Source organism: Notechis scutatus, chromosome 5 (genome assembly GCF_049901735.1).
Source record: "Notechis scutatus isolate UNSWTSFEM ecotype Mainland chromosome 5, rNotScu1.2, whole genome shotgun sequence".
Classification (NCBI taxonomy): Eukaryota; Metazoa; Chordata; class Lepidosauria; order Squamata; family Elapidae; genus Notechis; species Notechis scutatus.
The window spans coordinates 73,692,117-73,712,923 of NC_142013.1; the positions used below are offsets into that span (position 1 = coordinate 73,692,117).

The 20,807-nt window shown below is 37.5% G+C and overlaps 1 protein-coding gene across 2 annotated transcripts in view; it reads right to left on the reverse strand.

Annotated features, from left to right (window-relative positions):
* Nucleotides 1-6,214: 6,214 nt before the first annotated feature.
* WWC3 (WWC family member 3) overlaps nt 6,215-20,807 on the reverse strand; it is an 89,376-nt gene continuing 74,783 nt past the window's right edge. For both annotated transcript variants that reach the window (XM_087967040.1, XM_087967041.1), the window contains exons 15-23: nt 20,327-20,519; nt 19,810-19,977; nt 17,256-17,407; nt 16,203-16,359; nt 15,808-15,972; nt 14,802-14,894; nt 13,242-13,472; nt 7,436-7,563; nt 6,215-6,425 (exon numbers count right to left, since the gene is read on the reverse strand). In XM_087967040.1, coding sequence (XP_087823166.1) covers nt 6,359-6,425; nt 7,436-7,563; nt 13,242-13,472; nt 14,802-14,894; nt 15,808-15,972; nt 16,203-16,359; nt 17,256-17,407; nt 19,810-19,977; nt 20,327-20,519 — 1,354 coding nt within the window. In that variant the 3' untranslated portion in view covers nt 6,215-6,358. The remainder of the gene's footprint in view (nt 6,426-7,435; nt 7,564-13,241; nt 13,473-14,801; nt 14,895-15,807; nt 15,973-16,202; nt 16,360-17,255; nt 17,408-19,809; nt 19,978-20,326; nt 20,520-20,807) is intronic.

The following is a 20,807-nucleotide window of genomic DNA, read 5'->3' on the forward strand; positions in this document are numbered from 1 at the left end:
ATAACCAGCAGTAACTGTTCTTAGCAGCCAGGGGGAAGCTCTTGGAGCTGCTCCCTTCCAGAAAAAAAGTTGTGATTCTAAAAAGTGCTCCAAGATGACAGACCAACATCGCCACCTTCCTCAGTCAGGTTTTGGTAATGCACCCCTGGTAGCCTGTTCATCACGATCATGAATGGGCATAGCTTCGTTACAGATACTGTATTTACTAGCAACCCTTTGAGGCCAATCAAATTACACGTCCCAGGACAGGGCTACTAACTTGGGAGAAACAAACACTAAATTCATCCCAATTACAATAACATCCAATACATTCTAATCCTACATTAAAGATAGTCCTTGATTTATAACCATAATTCAGACCAGTATTTCCATTGCTAAGCAAGGCTGATCTTAAGTGGGTCTTGCCCAATTTTACAACTTTTTTTGCCATAGTGGTTAAGCAAATCACTGCAGTTGTTAAGTGAATTATGCAGTTGTTAATCAACTCTGACTTTTTCCATGGATTTTGCTTGTTGGAAACCAGTTGGGAAAGTCACAAATAGCAATCATATGATTTCAGGTTGCTGCAATCATCATAACCATCATTGCCAGTTGCCAAATATCTGGATTTTAATCATGTGACCATGAGGATGCTATAATAACCACAAATTCCTTCATCCCTACCTATACTTACCAATCAATTAAGAAATCTATAAATGGCTTTCATAAAGCAGAATGGCTGACATAAAAATGGACATGAAAGCATTATGCAGAAAGTGTTTTATAAGTAATGTAACAACCATATATATGTATGTATGTATTGTATACATTAGTCATTGTCACAAAATGTAATGTACACTTTGGAATAAAAACTATAAAATTTTAATGTAGCTAATCCAAAACAAATAAAAGCCTTTATAAGATCACTTGTTTTGCAATTTGCAAACTCATAATAGCTGTATAAACATAAGCTAACATTATGCTAGTTAACTGTAAAATAAATGCACAACCTGAAGACTTTATAGCAAGTATATTTTTTATTAATTTCATAGAATACTTTTCAAATACAAATGACAATCATTCAGAAACAATGACAACATTAAGGAATGAATACTGTGGAGGATAACATACTGTAATAATATTAATGTGGGCAGTCATGTTCTTATTCCCTCCTAAACAAATACTGAATGTATACTACATAGTCACTACAACTATTATCCACTAATATCTTTCTATTTGGGACCCCAAACACATTTTTTGTCCAAGTACATAACAGCTGAAGCTGATCATATTTGGACCTAACAGATGACAAAATATTTATACTAACTGCTTTTTATCATAAACAATTTGTATGACACAGGTGACAAGGCAGTGCTTCATATCAGAAGTAATTTTTTTTCTTTCAGATTGGGCAAAAAAACAAAACCACACACCACCCTTTCTCAGCTATGTTTCCCAAATGGATTAGAGCAGGGGTCCCCAACCCTTAGTCCACAGCCCAGAGTCAGGCCGCGGAACTGGTGGGCGAGCACGTGCGCACATGCATACAAAGCTGTACTTGTGAAAGTGGCACGTGTGTGTGTGTGCAAAACCATCCCATCCCCCCACCCCACCATCGCTGCCTCCACCAGTCCACCGAGCCGGAAAGGTTGTGGACTGCTGCATTAGAGACCAAATGTATTGAATTATGCAGCAATCCATGATAGCGGCTAATATATAAAACAATGTTTAAATTTTTAACATTTTAAGCATTTGATCACCTTTTTTTTTCATTATCCATCTAATCCACCCATTTATTCCTGTATCTTTCTGAGATAAAAATTTAAAAACACTTTTGTAATCTACTATCACACCCATAAGAATTTATTAGAAGACAATGGCAAATTTTATCATTTAATCATGTCAACCAATGGGAAAATATATAGCATCCATCATGAATTATTTGATTTCATGTAAGTTCTTGTTAATTTAATGGGTTTATGTTGTCATAATATGCTTACAGACATCATATGAAGCAGTGAATTTTCAGCAGTGCTGAACTCTCTTTAATCTGGATTTTAAAAATTGCCCAATGTAGGATTTATAACACTGCTACCATCTCAAAGCCCAGCTCTACAGAATACAATTTAATGGTTACTGTTTAATTATTTTAACATGAAACACAATTTCAGATTTGACAGAAACTGTTGATTTATTGAGGTTACAAGTTTCTTTGTTATCTGGCTTCTTATAGATGATGAGATCAAGGGAGGGGTCAAATGTGTCATCAATCTGTGTCCCTCATGCCCACAAGATATCTAAGTCCACTCCACGTTTATTAGTTTATTTGTGTTTCTCTACAAGAATCTGAACTAATTCAGATTCTTGTAGAGAAACACAAATAAACTAAGCATACAATAAATCTATATTCATTTGAACTGCCTGGACTCCTGATTTCCTGTGCTTAACATTTCTTTACATTGTTGTTAGATTTTTAACCAAAACCATTTTTTTTTATTTTATAATATCCTATGTTAAAATTGCATTTCTTATTAACACCCCCAAGTATATTTTATATTATATAAGAGCATAATTATTTGGATAACTGAAGCTGAATATAACAACATAATAAACAACATTGCATACATTGCAAAGACATAAAAGTGGCTTTCTCAGGAATTTAAGGTGACAGACCCTTAACTGTAAAAATTTATGAGCAAAAACCCTAAAAGGATTTGTTATCTCCAAAGCAATGACATTTAACTGAATAATATATTGTTTTCAAACATAATATTGAACTATTTTAGCTCATATTTTAAAATCTTTAACGTTGAGCCAAAATCTCACCACTGAATAGCTAAACTTATTATTAGCACTGGGAAGGAAAAGTATTTGAAATGTCCCAAGAAACATAAGGGCAGAGGAAGTTGCCACTTTATAAAATTGGCATAATTTTCATAAAGAAAAATAAACTATAATAATGAATATGTAAAGCAATGGATCAAGAAAAAAAGGCCATTTAAGAATTTGACACTAAAACAAGTAACAAATATACTATCAAATATAGTATTATCATGACATGAGCATTTTAGTGGAATATTTTGTGGCATATTAATTCTAGGAATAAATCCATGTAGTACTTAAATTTTGCATAGATATGGAATTTTGATGCAGCTTTAATTAAGATAAACAAGCCTTTTCACTAAAAAGATGGGAAAAATCTGAATGTATAAAAGTGGCATCTGGTTTAGAACTAAAAAAAATATTTTGGATTTGGATTTTTTATTGTATATAATAATGTTAGGATTAATCACTCTCAAAATTCATAACACTTTTCCTGAGATGCATTAATTCAATAATCTATATGTCACAACCTCCTCAGACAGGTTCTATCTAGACAGAACATGGCTTTTGGCTGTATTGGTTAAATATTATAGGATCTAATCTAATAAAATCTAGAGTTCGAAAGACAGATGCCTTCCTTTTGTGCATACTTGGATTCAGCATGAATTTGAGCTTTTTTTGTGAAATAATGAAATTTGGAATGCAAGGAAATGTATGGAAATCACAGTCCTATGATATTTGAAGTTTTTCCTAAATGAGTTCCAGACTAATTTCCATAACAGTGAAACTGTCCACATTTTACATTATTCGCATAGTTCACAGAGAAATATTTTCCTAAAACAACAACTAAAGATCTGTCACCTTCTTCCTTCCCTCGTTAAACTAAAAAACTAGTTAAAATAACAAGATACACCTGACAAATAAAATAAGAACAATCTACTAGTGCACAATAAGAACATGCAGTCACACTCTGCAATGTTTCAGTAACATTTTCAATTTTTGGAAAAAAAAACATAGCAAATAACATATAGCTAGAGACAGTGCCCAAAGTACATTACATTGTATTATGCAATATAAATCAGTAACGCTGATTTAAAAAGTAACAAATTTAGAGTTTTCAGTTCAGCTATCAGAAACAAAACCAGCTCAATGTTTCCATTCTACTGTATGACAAACACCAAGTAACAAAATTTATGTCATTTAAAATACATCTTAAAGTAAATATTTTCCTTCAAGGAAAACACATTACTATAAATAAATTACAATACAGTGAATTTTCCTGAACTCACTTTGTTTCTGCTTTCCAGCCCTTAAAATAAAATAAAACAGCAAAAAAAGAAGAAAACCACCCCTTACAATTTCTGACATGATAGTCTTTTTTAATATAAAATAAGTTGTTTTCAGAGAAATCAGTTTCACAACAAGGAAAACCCAAGCCTTGCTGCAGTCACTATTAAAAAATATATGTGTATAAGTGTATCTATTTGTGTGTGAGGTGTGTGTGTCTGTGTGTGTACATACATATATATATATATATGGATCTTTGGTTATTCGGGTTTTCTCCCGCGTAAGATTGGAAGTATCTAGGCAACGTTTCGATGAAGTCTCATTCATCATCTTCAGGCTTGTGTCTTCGGCTCTGTGCTTCTCAGAGTAATGTGAGCTTGCAGCTGCTTCTTCTTTTTAACTGCTAGTGGGGGTGTGACTTGATTGGGTGGGGGCTTGGCTGTGTTCTGATTGGGTGGGGTGTGTTCTCATTGGTTGGGGGTTTGGCTGTGTTCTGATTGGTTGGGGGGTTGGCCGTGTTCTGATTGGCTGGAGGTGTGTTCTGTTCAGGTGGGGGCTTGGTTGTGCTCAGGTTAGTCTTAGTTGCTGGGGGATTTGAGCTGGTGAGCTGTGATCCTGCTGTTTGGCTTCGTGTTCGTGGTCGTGCCGCATCTTCATGGTGGGTGTCAGTTCGCTTCATGTATGGCTCGGAGGGGTTTGAAGCAGGTAGTGATGCAGCTGCAGTGCGGCTTCTGGTCCGTGGTCGTGTCTCATCTTCTGTGTGGGTGTGAGTCTGCTTTCTACGTGGAAGTGTGGTGGTAGCATCTTATGTGGCCCTCGGGGGTGTGGGTCTGGTGTCATTCTTCATGTTAGGTACTCGTCTGTTCATGAGGGCGGGTTTCCAAATGGCTGGTAGGCGGGAGGTGTCATCTCGTTTATTCATGCTGTGTGGCCGTTTTTCTATCTCTATGGCTTCTCTGATTATTCTGTTGTTGAAGTGTTCAGTTTTGGTGATAGTTCTGGTGTTTTTAAAGTCAATCTCATGTCCTGTGGCTTTGAGGTGTTGGACCAGGGAAGAGATCGGTCCTTCTTTTTTGATTGAGTTCTTATGTTCTTCAATGCGTGCACTTATTCTTCTATTAGTTTGTCCGATGTATGTGGTGGGGCAGGCGGTGCAAGGGATTTCGTATACTCCTTGGTTTTCTAACTCGATATTTTTCTGTTTGTGCAGAATGCTGTTTTAATGTTGTGTTTTTGGAGGATCTTGCTGATTTTGTCTGTAGTGCCTTTTATATATGGGAGGAGGGCTTTGCCGTTCTCTTGTTCTCTTGTCCCCCAACCAATGAGAACACACCCCCACCCAATCATAACACAGCCAAGCCCCCACCCAATCAAGTCACACCCCCACTAGCAGTTAAAAGGAAGAAGCAGCTGCAAGCTCACATTACTCTGAGAAGCACAGAGCCGAAGACACAAGCCTGAAGATGATGAGACTTCATCGAAACGTTGCCTAGATACTTCCAATCTTACACGGGAGAAAGCCCGAATAACCAAAGATCCACATACAAGTACCATGAGAACCTCAATATATATATATATATATATATATATATATATATATATATATATATATATATATATATATTTAAGTTTTCGCGTGTATGTATATATGTATGTATGTATGTATATATATATATATATATATATATATATATATATATATATATATATATATATATATATATGTGTTTTTTAAGTTTTCGTTTTTAAGTTTTACATGTATGGTATTCAGCTTTGTTGGGTATTTTCCCATGTCATTATAGTTGTACTTTTAAAGTTGTAGCAATGTTTTGGCAGAATCCATCTGCCATCATCAGGCTTCTGTATTGTGTTAGTCTGTGAGTCAGACTTTCATAGCTGTTTCAGTTTAAACAGAAATGGCTATGAAAGTCTGACTCACAGACGAACACAATACAGAAGCCTGATGATGGCAGATGAGATTCTGCCGAAACGTTGCTACAACTTTAAAAGCACAACTATAATGACGTGGGAAAATACCCGAACAAAGCTGAATACCATATATATATATATATATATATATATATATATATATATATATATATATATATATATATATATATATATCACACACACACACAGTATATATGTATACCTTTCTAAAAATTTTTACAAAATGTGTATATTAATACTCTTTGCATATTTTTTAAAAATAAACTTAAGTAGTTCAATAACTTCATTTTAAAACAAGAAAAGGCAGATAAATACTTCATTATACATCATCAGCTGGCAGAGGTGGGACGTTGATCCTTGGCCTTGTAAAGAATGCCATCTTCTCCCTTCATATGTGGGAAAAATATTGTACAATTATTTCATAGTTTAACCCATTTAACAAATAAACAAGCACAATATTACATCATTCACCCAAAACCAACTCCTAAAGTAGCAACATAAGACTAGAAAAATTTATAAACAGGTGTTTGGATGTCCTCAATCATCCCCATATTTGCTTAGTCCCACTGGATGCTATCTTAATTACCTTAGAAACTGCACCAAATGTATTTGCATAATAAAGCATAATCTATGAGACCTCCACAAATTCAGGCAAGATGAAAAAATTAAATCAGATTTCAAATCCCCAAATCCCCTCTCTACATTTATTTTTTATGGTTTATCTTTATCTGGGTGTGTGTACAAATATATGCATGTATGAAAACCAGGAGATTTAGTATAGAACTAAGAGCAGGAATGGTCCGATATTACATTTCCCCTCCTTGGATGACCCAGGATCATGCAGTTAATCAGTTAGCCTGAGCCTAAAGTATCTGATTGTATTGTTATGGAAAAAAATATCATGTAACATAGAACATAAATATAGAAAGTTTGCGTGTGCGCATATGTATACATTCTTTGTTTATATAAACATCATTAGCCAAATATGTACTTCAAAAATTTTAGATTCATTAGTACTTACAGACATGGATTTGATTTTACATAACCTATCTGCTTATATCTAAAAGCAAATGCATAGCAGGTCAAATGTGAAAGTGTACCATGTCTGATAAAAGAGTTGTATTCTAAAAGTTTAAGACAATTAAGGAAAAGCCTGTAATTTTTCTCAAGCCTAGTGATCAATCAAGTGGTAACTCATATTTCGGTTTTATCACTTCAGACTATAAATGAAAAATCTTTTAACTGTTCATTTTCACTTTTTATTCCATGAAGTCTATGATCAGAAATAAATAAATAGTATGTGTAGGAGAAATAAAATGTATGCTCTTTTAAATTATGACATTAACTATCAGCTTAAATAGTTTCAAAATATTTTAAACCATTCTTAATAGTTTACCGGAAAGTCTGCACCTGAAGAGGTTCCTTTTGATTTTGACCACGCAGTTGGTATATTTCTTTGGAAGCCTTTTTAAGCAATTTTTCAGCTGCTTGTTGTTGACGATGCTCAAATTTTGTTTGCTTTGTCTAAGGAAGCAATTAATTCCTTAATTTATTTATTGAATGTATACCACAAATTTCTCTTGGTATAATAAGTAATCCAGGTAGCTTATAACCATTCAAATAATTACATAAAATATTATCCCACTAAATCAATGTAATCCATTTGAAAAAAATCTGCATAATTATGAACTTTGCCAAAAGAGAACTCTTTTCTGCCCTTTTCCTTAGAGTGCAGTTTGTAGCCTCAGATTTATGCTAGAAAGCAGCCAAGACCATATGACTTCCAACACTGATGATATACACTGGTCTAAGTAATTAGGCTGGTTCATGGTGAGAGGAGAGCCACAGTCCCTCAAATAGTAAAGATCTAAGTTGCTCTGGAGTCAAGACCAGCACCTTAAATTGTTCTCAATAAATTACTGACAAGTGGCTATCTTTATGTGCAAGCTTAATGTAATCCCTGTATCTTGCACATTGTTATCTGGTACTATTTGAGACATTTCGGAAGGGCAGTATCAAGGAAAGAACTGTTCTGACCCAGGCTTCACAAGTAGTGATAAAATGTTTACTCACAAGTAAAACAAACCCCTTTTGAAAAACAGGGCAGTCACAGTCTTTTATTCACAGGGATTTTTTAAAAAAGCAAATGTAATTACCGTATATGCCGGCGTATAAGACGACCCGGCGTATAAGACGACCCCCCAACATTTCCACTCAAAATATAGTTTGTTATATACTCGCCCCCTCTTCCGCACGCCTTCCACTTTTGCACTTTTTTTTTTTTTTAGGCACTTTTGTCTACCGTGGAAGCGAATCCGTGAGCTGAAAGGAGCAGCCAGCCTTCTCCCAGCTCCCAAGGAAGCGAGGCTCGCACCGCCCGGGCTCCGCTGAGGTATCCGGCTGGGGCTGTCAGGAGTTGTTACCGCTGGCGCGGCTCCACGCGGCTCCAGTCCGCGTTGCCTCGGGAAGGGAAAGGCAAAAAGGAAGAGCCGCGGCGGCGCTTTGCAATGGCAGCAGCGGCTCCTGGTTTTGCCATTCCCTTCCCGAGGCAACGCGGGACTGAGCCGCGCCAGCGGTAACAATTCCTGACAGCCCCAGCCGGATACCTCAGCGGAGCTCGGGCGGTGCGAGCCTCGTTTCCTTGGGAGCTGGGAGAAGGCTGGCTGCTCCTTTCGGCTTCACGGGATTCGTTTCCACGGTGCGCAAAAGTGCCTCAGCCGCGGGCAGCCGCAGTGCTTCCCAATTACTATTTGCCGGCATATAAGACGACCCGGCATATAAGACGACCCCCCCAATTGGAGGCATCTTTTTCAGGGCAAAAAAGTCGTCTTATACGCCGGCAAATACGGTAGTCCCAACAAACCTGGGTTTATCCAAGAAATCCGAATTGCTTGTATACCAGAAACAAACAGTTGTTTGTGATAACTCCCAAACCACTCCTATTTATTTCCCAGCCAGGGAGGGCTGCGTCTGCATCTCCCTGAGAGCCACCTTACTGCTTTCCTTTGCTCAACTCTCTTTTCCTCTCTGTGCATAGGCACATCTGGGATGGGACCCATCTGTTCCTCCCCCTCATTCAACTCAGGCCCCCGAAGACAGCTGCCTCTCCACCTGGGGGAGGATGGAAGGCCCTGGCTCTGCCTCTGATGCTGTTTCCTTATCAGAGCCTTCCAAAGGATCCGAAGCTGGCCCAGGTTGTCCCTCCTCCTCCTTCTCATCTGACTCTGCAGCTATCTCTGCTGGCAGCCGACAGGCCACAACAAGAATACTGCAAAACAAGATGCATGTAACCATCGGACTGATTGAGGAAGGATCATGCTTGGTGTACTAGCTGTTAAGTTACACATATGCCATTTGAAGCACAAATGCCATATGCAAATTCAATGACAAATGGCGGTTCCTGGAAAATTCCCAAACTGTAAACTATACTTTCCAGGAAATGCCACCTCATCCAAAACAAGCCTCATATCAAACCTCAAGTTAAGCTTTTGCCTACCAATAATGCCTCCAATATTTTCTAGATTTATTTACTTAGTTAGAGAATTTGATTGTCCACTCATTCTCAGTGGCTCTTACAAAGAATAAAAACCCAATGTACAAACTATAAAAATAACAATGCCCCTTTTTATTTTCTAGACTCAGCTTGAAAAAAGTCAAGATTAGTGGACCTTTAAATAAATATAAATATAAATATAAATATAAATATAAATATAAATATAAATAAATGTATGTATGTATGTATGTATGTATGTATGTATGTATGTATGTATGTGTGGCATTCGGCTTTGTTCGGGTATTTTCCCACGTCATTGTAGTATATATTCCTTTTAACTGCTAGTGGGGGTGTGACTTGATTGGGTGGGGGCTTGGCTGTGTTCTGATTGGGTGGGGGTGTGTTCTCATTGGTTGGGGGTTTGGCTGTGTTCTGATTGGTTGGGGGGTTGGCCATGTTCTGATTGGCTGGAGGTGTGTTCTGTTCAGGTGGGGGCTTCGTTGTGCTCAGGTTAGTCTTAGTTGCTGGGGGATTTGAGCTGGTGAGCTGTGATCCTGCTGTTTGGCTTCGAGTTCGTGGTTGTGCCGCATCTTCATGGTGGGTGTCAGTACGCTTCATGTATGGCTCGGAGGGGTTTGAAGTGGGTAGTGATGCAGCTGCAGTGCGGCTTCTGGTCCGTGGTCGTGTCTCATCTTCTGTGTGGGTGAGTCTGCTTTTTACGTGGAAGTGTGGTGGTGGCATCTTGTGTGGCCCTCGTGGGTGTGGGTTAAAAGGAAGTTAAAGGGAAAGTTAAAAGGCAGTTAAAAGGAAGAAGCAGCAAGCTCACATCACTCTGAGAAGCACAGAGCCGAAGACACAAGCCTGAAGATGATGAATGAGACTTCATCGAAACGTTGCCTAGATAATTCCAATCTTATGCGGGAGAAAACCCGAATAACCAAATATATATATATATATATATATATATATATATATAATTTATATTTATTTATTTAGTGGGTTATAACTTTCAATAATTAGTAATTTTTTTCCTATTTCAAAAATGGAGTGATTTTTTTGTGTCCTAGGCCTATATCTTTAAGGAAGTAATAGCTGGAAGAAGGGGTGCTATTCAAAATGATAGCTATCACCTACTGGTTATCTGAGGTATTGCCTATCTTTGACTGTTTCTGCCCAGTCAAGATGTTTAACAAATCCTTGAAAACATGGATTTTTACCCATGCCTAGTGATAAGATAGGTGTCAATAGCATTTTATTGATGAGAGGGAAATGGAGGTTTTTTGGTTAATCCTTCTTTGCTCTTACTATTTTTAATGTGGCATACCGCTCAGAGTCTTATATAGTTGGATGGACCTTTAAATTTAATAATTAATTAATAAATAAACAAGCAAGCAAGCACTAACTTGGCTTAAAATGATAGATAGCAGTATACAAATAAGCACAGAAAAAGAATGGACATTCAGCAATTTCTCTAACAGAGCCATTCCTAATATCAACTTTTCCAAATTGGTTCCTATGGGCCTAAACTCCTATTAGATCAATGGTGGGTTTCAAATAATTCCATAACCAGTTCGCCAAAAATGTAAGTGTGGTGTGTATGCACGCACGACTTCCACACATGTGCGCACATAGGGCTTCTGTGCATGCGCACTTGCACGGTTTCCGCACATGTGTGGTTTCCGCTATGTGGCAAGACTCGACCAAATAGCCGAAAAGCGGCAGCTCACAGCTGCTAAACTGCACAAGATGCTCTCTCAGCAAGGGCAGCATTGGAGAGAAGCAGCTGCCAACCCGGAGAGCACATATAAGTATTTCCACGAGTGACCAAGTCTCGACAAGGGACAGAAGCAGATGAAGGATCTGTGCTGCAGTGCTTTCTGGATAGGACTTCTTACAGATAAGAAGAACTGTCTGGTCCATTCCCAAGCTGCTTCTGCCCCCTGTGCCCATGCCACCCCCCACCGTGGCTCTTTGGCCTAGCGCAGCAGCCACAGGCCGAGGGGCTGTAGTTTGAGGCTAGGTGGTGTGGCGGCATGTGAGCGGAGGCCTGGGGCAAGGCCAGAGCAGGGAAATGGTGCTTTCCCTGACCCAGCTGAGATGAACAGGAAGCAGGCAGAGGCTCCGGACCAAGGCTGGAGCTGGGGAATGGAGCATCCCTGGGCCCCGACCCGAGGAGAAGGGTGATCAGGAGGCATGCTTACCTTTGGTGAGCAGAACATGCGAGGCGCAGAGCAGAGATTAGCCAGGCCGTATGGCGAAGGCAAGATATATAGGGCAGGGTGGGGTGCGGCGGGCGGGGCCAGCCAGTGATGCGATTTTCCTACTGATTGTGCAGCGCAACACTCAAAAACTGCCCTCTGTGTCAGCACTAGTGAGGTGAGCTGGTTTTTTTTTTTAGCTCAGCTGAGGCATGGCAATCCGCTCTCCCACACGAATCAGCTGATCCAAAAAACAAGAGCATATAGGACAGGAAAAGGGGGGAAGGTGGTGGGGCCAGTCAGAGGTGGTATTAGCCGGTTCTCCAAACTGATCAAAATTTCCGCTACTGGATGCCAAAACCAGTCCGAACCAGCTAAATACCACATCGGTATTAGACTATATATGGAAAATTCAATGTCTCAGTCTTTTTTTTTTTTTTTTTTTTTGGGGCAGCAGATCTGTTACAATTAAAATTACACTCATTGTTAAAGCTATATTTAAGATATGAAAATGAATGAAACTGCTAGTAAAAATTCCTCCTCCCACAAAACAATGCAACACAAATTCATCTATCCTATAATCATTTTGATACAAATCTCTATTTAGGATTTTAGGATATAAATCTGAAATGTATACATTACTAGATGTAAATCCACCCTCTGAAACATAAACACTATCTTATATTATCTGAAAAGAATTATGAATCCAAATAGACTTCTAAATAGCTCCACATAACTTTTTAAAAACCTTTAAACATTAAAAATCTGATAAAAACAGATTTTTATCAGACCACTTCAATGTAAGTGCTCATGTAGTTTGACACTGGGTTTATTTTCTACTTTTTTGTAAGTGCAGAAGCAGTTTTCCACATACTCCAAGGATGGTTTGTTTTTAAATCCTATTTCTGGAGTGTTCCATATCAGTAGACTTAGCAACAGATATGAATGATTGAGAAAGAGAAGAGAATGCCCTATTTTATATTTTATATTATATTATATATTAGGGGATATTTAAATCAACTTCTTCCAGAAGCAAAAAATTATTTTTTTAGTTTTATTTATTTTATTTATTTTATTTGTCAATTGCTTACAAGATAATAGATATAAGAATAAACATGAGTAAGAATACAAGAAATAGGTACAAATAAATGGGGACAATAGGACAGGGATGGTAGGCACGATTGTGCACTTATGCACACTCCTTATAGACCTCTTAGGAATGGGGTGAGGTCAGTAGTAGATGGTTTAAGGTTAAAGGAGTGGGGGTTACAGGATGTAACAACAGAATCAGGTAGTGCATTCCAGGCATTGACCACTCTAAACAATTTAAGACCTGTTTTTCCTGTGCTTGATACAAGAGCATTACTTCAAGCTGTTAAATTATTTATATTTGCTCTTCAATAATTTCTTAAATATTTATAAAAACTAAACATCACAAATCTGATTTTTATATCTCATTGCTGTATGAACGATAAAAACAAGCTGTATTAAATGTTCAGATGATTCCATACCTGCCTTTCTGCTTCCTTCAGCAAATTTCGGAATCGTTCATCACGAATGACCCAGTGAGGCAGATCAGTTTGACCACTAAGCTGGGCATCCTCCAGACGCTGCCGCAATTCTCTTAGAATAGATAATTCCTCATTTAAGTGTCTCTGCCTTGTTCTTGATGCCTGAAGATCCAGCTCCAGGTCTAGGGAAGTCCTTTCCATAAGATCAGCCAAAGATGTTCTACATGAATGCTACAATAATATAAAAATTATGGCAATGCCTCTATCCGTCTTAGAAAGAATTATAAGGCTCTAAACTATTTCACAGGTATACAGCTGTTGCACAATGGTGAGCAAAAACAGTAGGAGAAAATTGGTTCAGTTATGTTCAGGCAGAAATTGGTCCACTATAGGTTAAATGGGACAACTTTAAACCACATTTACACAATTAGGGGCTGGCATATATCCTCTTCACCATGTCTTACGTTAAGATTGTTTTCCTTTTCTTCTTACTTTAATTTTACACTTATATTTGCACTGATATAATCCCAATTAAAACTAACAGGAATTTATCATGAAATTGCTGGGATTAAATTTCCAGAAATGTTGAAGCAGTGGAAGAAAGCTGCTCTTTACTCAGGACAAATGAAAATGTCAGAAAAATTAAAATATGATATTTTACAAATATAAAGTCATTGAATTACTTGTTCATAAAATATGTCTAATATATACAATTGATAAATTAACCCATATAATTTTAAAGTTACTGATACATGTTATCAAACAGATTTTTATTTTTATTTACTGCAAATTGATACACTTTAAGAAATTAAGCATTTTTAATGTTTGCCTTTTAGGAGAAACTGGCAGATAACAGGTCCGGTTTTAAAAACAGGTTATCTATCTTATAGTAGGAACATATGGAAAATGGAAAAAGAACCACGGTTCAAAGTATACAATATACTGTATCACATGAATTTTCCATTTTATTTTTTTAATCTATTGTCAGTTTCAGTTTCTATTTATCCTTATTTTAATTGTTTTGTGCCTTATAAAAACTGAATTTTTATCTATAATGTCTACCTATTCCTGCTTGATTTCTAATTTGGTATAAGTATTTATTCTTAACCATTTTATGCACTATTTAAAAAAGTGTTAGGAAATATTGATAAAGCATGCACTATTGTTCTTCAATTGTGGTTTTATATAAGACTTGTCTTCCTCAGACTGATGTCCAAGCTAGCTTCTGTATGCCACTAACAAATAGCCTTTTTGAATCTTCTTGATACCAATATTAATCAAGACATTATCTAGCTACTGAACATATATTAAAATAATCAAATCAATAAAAAGATGCGGTTATCATCTGGCCTTCTTTTAACAATGATGGGTAATTCACATAAAGTAATGAAAAGTCTAGTCAAATATATAATAAAAATGTCAGGCAGTATCAATAATAAAAGGAGTTATATGAGACAAATAAAACACAGCAACAACTAATGAACACCTTATTGCAAGCCTTTATTATTAACTATATGAGCATAATTGTAACATTTATCATAAGATCAGACTATTAAATACCTGCTTATAACGCAGCGTACGCCTTTCCAAAGTATTCCGTATAAAAGGTGACTTTCTTTGCAAAGTGGAACTGTCACTATCACTACGATATAGCTGACAGAAAGATGTAAAACACTGATTAAAGTCAATCTTAATACAATTTAAAGTTTAAAGACAGTAATTTTATTATAGGTATCCATATTAATTTGAATCTGATGAAAATTTCAGTTTTATCATTCTTATATCTCCTTTTATTGATTTATCGATAGCAACAAAAAAAAATCATTTTTTCCCCCCAAAAAAACCAAATGAAAAATCAATGAATAATTGAATTGGAAATGGATGCATTTTTGCCCATATCTATATCTTCCCTTATCTGCAGGAACCCCTTTCCCTGATCAGCTGAGGAAAATGACTTCTGTGCTATAAGTGTGGCACAATTTAAGGAATGATATTTTCAGAAGCAGATTCTGCCATAACTTTCCCATGAAAAAATTCATCAGCAAGGTAATGATACTGTAAGATATAAGCAATGCTTGTAATGATAGTGAAAATCCTCAGAAGGAAGAATATAGACATTTGGGCAAAATATAGATAAAATTTACCTGTAATGTAACCTGTCCTATGGATTAATACTTAATCCATAATACTTGTTAACTAAATTATGTTTCGTGCTTTAGAATAATGTACTTTGTATAAAAAAAATCCACTATCTAATATAAAACAATCCAGATTTTGACAAATCTTCAATGGCATTGTTTTTCATCATTCTGATTAGAGCTGATATGAGTTAGAATGCAACAAGCATGAAGAGGATAGCAAACTCTATACACTGATTTGTTCAAATCTTATCTAGCTATTCCATTACACATATACAGTAAAAAGCCTTTGTAGATAGCTTGACTTGTATTAATTAATGGGAAAAAGTTCTTGAAAATATGTATTCTGCTGATAGATCATTTACACACATTTTAGAAAGAATTATTTGGCATTCCAAATGACTTTTGCTATGACATTTTCTACTCACTCTGCAAATATATTGACTTCGTGCACCAGGTGAAAATGTATGTGAGCGAACAATAGTATTATTACGAACAAATGCAGAACCACGGGAGCGACGGCCTAGTCTGTTTTTATGAGACAAAACCATTTCTTCAGGAAAAAGATCTTCTGTATTAGTCTCCTTGTCCACCTATAGTAACAATCAAAATCTCAATACTTTTATTCACAAAGAAAGCACAAATATTTTAGGGAAAATTTTAAAGTAATTAGTCCATTACTATACCATACTTATAATAAAAATCAAATTCATAGTGCTTTCTTTTTAAAAAAGAAGAAAATAAGCCATCATGATTTAAATAAAAAATCCAAGCCAAGTCCCATAAAGATTCAGGAAAAACTGTACCAGTTATATTTACTTGCCTTTAATGTTGAAGCCAGATTTTTTCCAGAAATACACCGATCTGTTTGAGATGCAAACATGGGAATCTGCAATGATTCACCACAATAGGAGTCCAAGTGATGACTGGATTGCATACAATTACTACATCCACTATCAACTGATTCTGCTTGCCAGCTTCTGTAGAGGAAATATTTTATATTGTTTTAATGATTATTTGATTTATTTTATGAAATTCAGTAACTAGTGATCTGAATGAGCAATAGGCAACTTAGAGAAAAACAGAACAACCAAACCATTTAAAATCAGCCACCAAGGGATCAGAAATTTTTGTATTTATATTTAAGAGAAAATAAGATGTATATATTGGATAATACACTAAATCAATCAATTGGAGGCAGACAATATAATCCCTTCCTAGGAAGATATTCAAGTGATGGTCGTCATAATTGAAAAGGTCTTATATTGTAACCACACCCTTAATATACCTGGCAGAGCAGTTCAGACAGGTTGATTTCTATATTGTATTTTACTGCATCATAATCCTAACAAATATGCAATCTTTGTTATTAGACTCCTCAGGTATGAAATCACGATCAATAGGATGGCTTCTTTATGTTCACAGTAGTAATTACTGCTTACATATGTATTTTTCAGATGTATAGAATGCTATTTATTCTATGTTTAAAATTTTGTTGAAACGTGCATGAACTCATGTTGGCTCAAAAATACATATGTATTTTTCAGATGTATAGAATGCTATTTATTCTATGTTTAAAATTTTTTTGAAACGTGCATGAACTCATGTTGGCTCAGAAAAGAATATGGATTTGTGTACTCCTTAAGTTTAGCTCGAAGGCTAAAACATTTTAAGTCTGTTTCAGCTACAAATGCTTAAGATACTTCCTACAATAAAGAGGGGAAATCATGCTAGAATTAATTGGATAGATTTAGGATTCATGTCAAAATACCAAACATCAGAAGTGGAATCAGTTTTACGACACTATAGATGGATATACATGGCTGTCCAACTTCTGCACATTCTTATTGTATGCATTCTTCACAATAAAAAGTACCTCTCTGACACAGCTTCTCCCTGATCCTCTTTTTGCTCCATCTGTTGTATTTCTTCTTCTGTGTACTCCAGTTTTACCCTTTCCTCTGCAAGCTCTCTCTCCACAGCTTCCAGTTGAGCTGTGGTCCTAGCTAAAAGAACAGTCACAGCATCCTAGAGAAGAAAGGACAATTCAGATTGAATTATTCCCATTTTATTTATATGTGAGCTGGAATTAATATTTTCAAAACATAATAACAATGACCAAGTTCATATGTCCCAAAAGGGTCTTAAATTAGCCAATACACAATATATTCTACACTTTAGGAAATTCTTATGTAAAGGGTGCCATTTCATATTGAATTCCAAAAAGTATCCCTTTCTGCTGTATTTTTCGTTGTTCTACAGTTTCCAGAACAAATAGGCTATATTTCCTTAAATTCAGATATCAAACATAGCATGTAGAATGAATCATACGCTTCAAAATAACCTAAACATGACCAGACAATTAAAAAAGGATGCATAGACAGAACATACTCACTCTTTTAGCATGACCAGCAGATCAATGCCAATTAAACAGTTCCACTGATAATAAAGAAGTTTTACCAATGCAGCATTTAATCAATTGCCTCATTTATCTAGCATTTCAGACATACCGTATATACTTGAGTATAAGTCGACCCGAATATAAGCCGAGGCACCTAATTTTACCACAAAAAACTGGGAAAACTTATTGACTCGAGTATAAGCCTAGGGTGGGAAATGCAGCAGCTACTGGTAAATTTCAAAAATAAAAATAGATACCAATAAAAACTTTCACTAGGACATTTGAGAATAAGTTTGATGTTCACAATTTCCTCTTTGAAAGAGACCAGTAAATAGGGAACAAGAAGATGAAGAAAAAGAAGTGTGTTTTTTCACACTTTTCACACTGCAGTGAACAAAAATGGCATCATAGGAACAGGCTTATTCTCAGTCCAAAGGTTTTTTCTGATTTCTTCCCTGATTTAAGGGAAATTTGGGAAACGATCTCACTATCATGAAAGGTTTAATTGATTCACTAACCCAAAAGAAGATGATGATGACAGTGGGAGGCAGGAGTCACTCTCTCCCTTGCAAGAAAAAGCAAGAGCCGTTCTTATGATCTCTCCCTCTCTCTCTTTCTCTCGTAATACAGTCAAGCCCTTTCCAGCACGCGATGCCGCCGCCTAGACCTTGCAAATGCAAAATCCCGGGGTTTTTGCATTTGCAAGGTGCAAAGCGGCGGCGTGGATTGCGCGTGCTGGAAAGGGCTTGACTGTATGAGGGGGGAGAGAGAGAGAGATCATAAGAACGCTCCCACCCACCCAAAGCCACGAAGTCCCCCAATCGCGCAGCCCAGAATCGCCTCCCTCAGGGGGCAGCAAAGACGCCCGGCATTTCTCGAGACAAGAAGCTCCGCCGTGCAATGAAAGCGCCCTGGCTCTAGGCTCGTGGGCTCAGAAAACAACACGAGCCGAGGTGGCTTCGGCTCCGCTTGGCGTTCCTCAGCCCCAGCTGCTTTCAGTCCGCTCGGGAGGAGGGGAGGAGGTGGTGGCAGCGGCTCGCGTTGTTTTCTGAGCTCTAGGCTCGCGGGCTCACAAAGCAACGCGAGCCGCCGCCACCACCTCCCCTCCTCCCGAGCGGACTGAAAGCAGCTGGGGCTGAGGAACGGCCAAGCGGAGCCGAGCCACCTTGGCTCGCGTTGTTTTCTGAGCCTGCGAGCCTAGAGCTCAGAAACCACGCGAGCCGCCGCCACCACCTCCTCCCCTCCTCCCGAGCGGACTGAAAGCAGCTGGGGCTGAGGAAACGAAGCCAAGCCGGAGCCGAAACCACTTCGGCTCGCGTTGTTTCTGAGCCCGCGAGCCTAGAGCCAGGGCGCTTTCATTGCATGGCGGAGCTTCTTGTCTCGGGAAACGCCGGGCGTCGTAGCTGTCCCCTGAGGGGAGGGCGATTCTGGGCTGCGTGATTGGGGGACTTCGTGGCTTTGGGTGGGTGGGAGCGAGGACGGACGAAGTCCGCGAAGTGGGGCTTGCCTGCCCTTGCTGGCTGCCTCTGCTTCCTTAGGGGCGGGGAAGGGGGCTCATCTGGACCAAGGGTGAGTCTCCCCCTCAGTTTCCCCTGAAGGATCTTCCATCGCTTTTGCCTTCTCCCTACGTCTTCCCTCTGTTAAAATCTCCACACACACACACACTTATTTTCAGGCGGATAGATTTCGTGTCTGAGCATTCTCACATGACGGTGGGTCTTTCCTCCCCCCTAAAAACAGTTAAAAAAAGAAAAAACAATATATCCTCATGCAAGAACTTTTCTGCTTCCAATTACCCCCATGCTTACAAGTTGCAAAGGAAACACGGAAGCGGCTACCCAGCTCCGGAGCTCCACACCATTTTTTTTTCAGAGGGGAATCTGACTCGAGTATAAGCCGAGGTTTTTTTTTTTCAGCACAAAAATGTGCTGGAAAAACTCGGCTTATACTCGAGTATATACGGTATCTTCCTTTAGTATCAAGTATCACATAAACATAGAAACACAAGAAAAATTATATATGACTATACCATTTTCATTATATTTTTATTTTCAACAGAATGAGAAGCACTTTCTTCACGCTTAGGCTGTTCTTTTTTTTGTTCACAATCTGAACCAATGAAGGTCTGAACAGGATACCAGCAAAGCTGCATCTCACTAGCACTCTCATAGTTAGCTAGGCTGATCTGAGCAATGCCCTGCAAACATATCAATGCAAAATGTGTCAATGTATCATAGAAAACATTTCTATTACAAAACTATTTATTTTAATTAAAAAAACATTAGTTGCAGTATTTAAGGAATACTTGTCACATTCTGTGTAATTAGCCTCATTGCCTACATTTCTCTGCAGATGATATTTCACATCTAATTCTAATAAATTATCTTTGATTTTTTCACTAGTTGGTAGGGATATGTAAAACATTTTCAGCGTAAAATGTTTCCAGCTTAAAAAAAAAATCTATCTTAAGTTTGAAACCTTTGCTTCAACCCTGAAATGGGTTGTTCTGACTATTCTGGAACATTTCATGGAAATGAATCTCTTACCAATAATTCTTCTTGTTGGTGCTGGCCAAGTGAACAAATGTAAAGTTGCAGTGCTTTGAGTTTTAAGATATTTGATTGTACAGGAATCTGAAAGACTTCATTAAATATTAAAGAAGCCTGGAATTCCAAAGCCTTAGAGCAATATGTGGTTGTGGTGCCTGATTCAACAGATGGTAAATATATTCTCACGTGTCTGGAAAAAAAGAAAAAACTCCTATATAATAGAAATATCAATAAAATATATAAAATTGGTAAATACATTTTCTTTTTATCTTTTTAAATGGTCACTATAGCACTGCACTGCAAAGGGCTGTAATTCTCTTGCATGTACTAAAGCAATAATATTTGAGATAGTCAATATGATACAAATCCTGGTAATTCTGAATGCCTACAAGTAGAACTTGACTTATTTGGACCAGAATTTTTGTTGCTAAGAAATGTAATGGTCACTTGATGTGCATAATTAATCACATATCTTGAC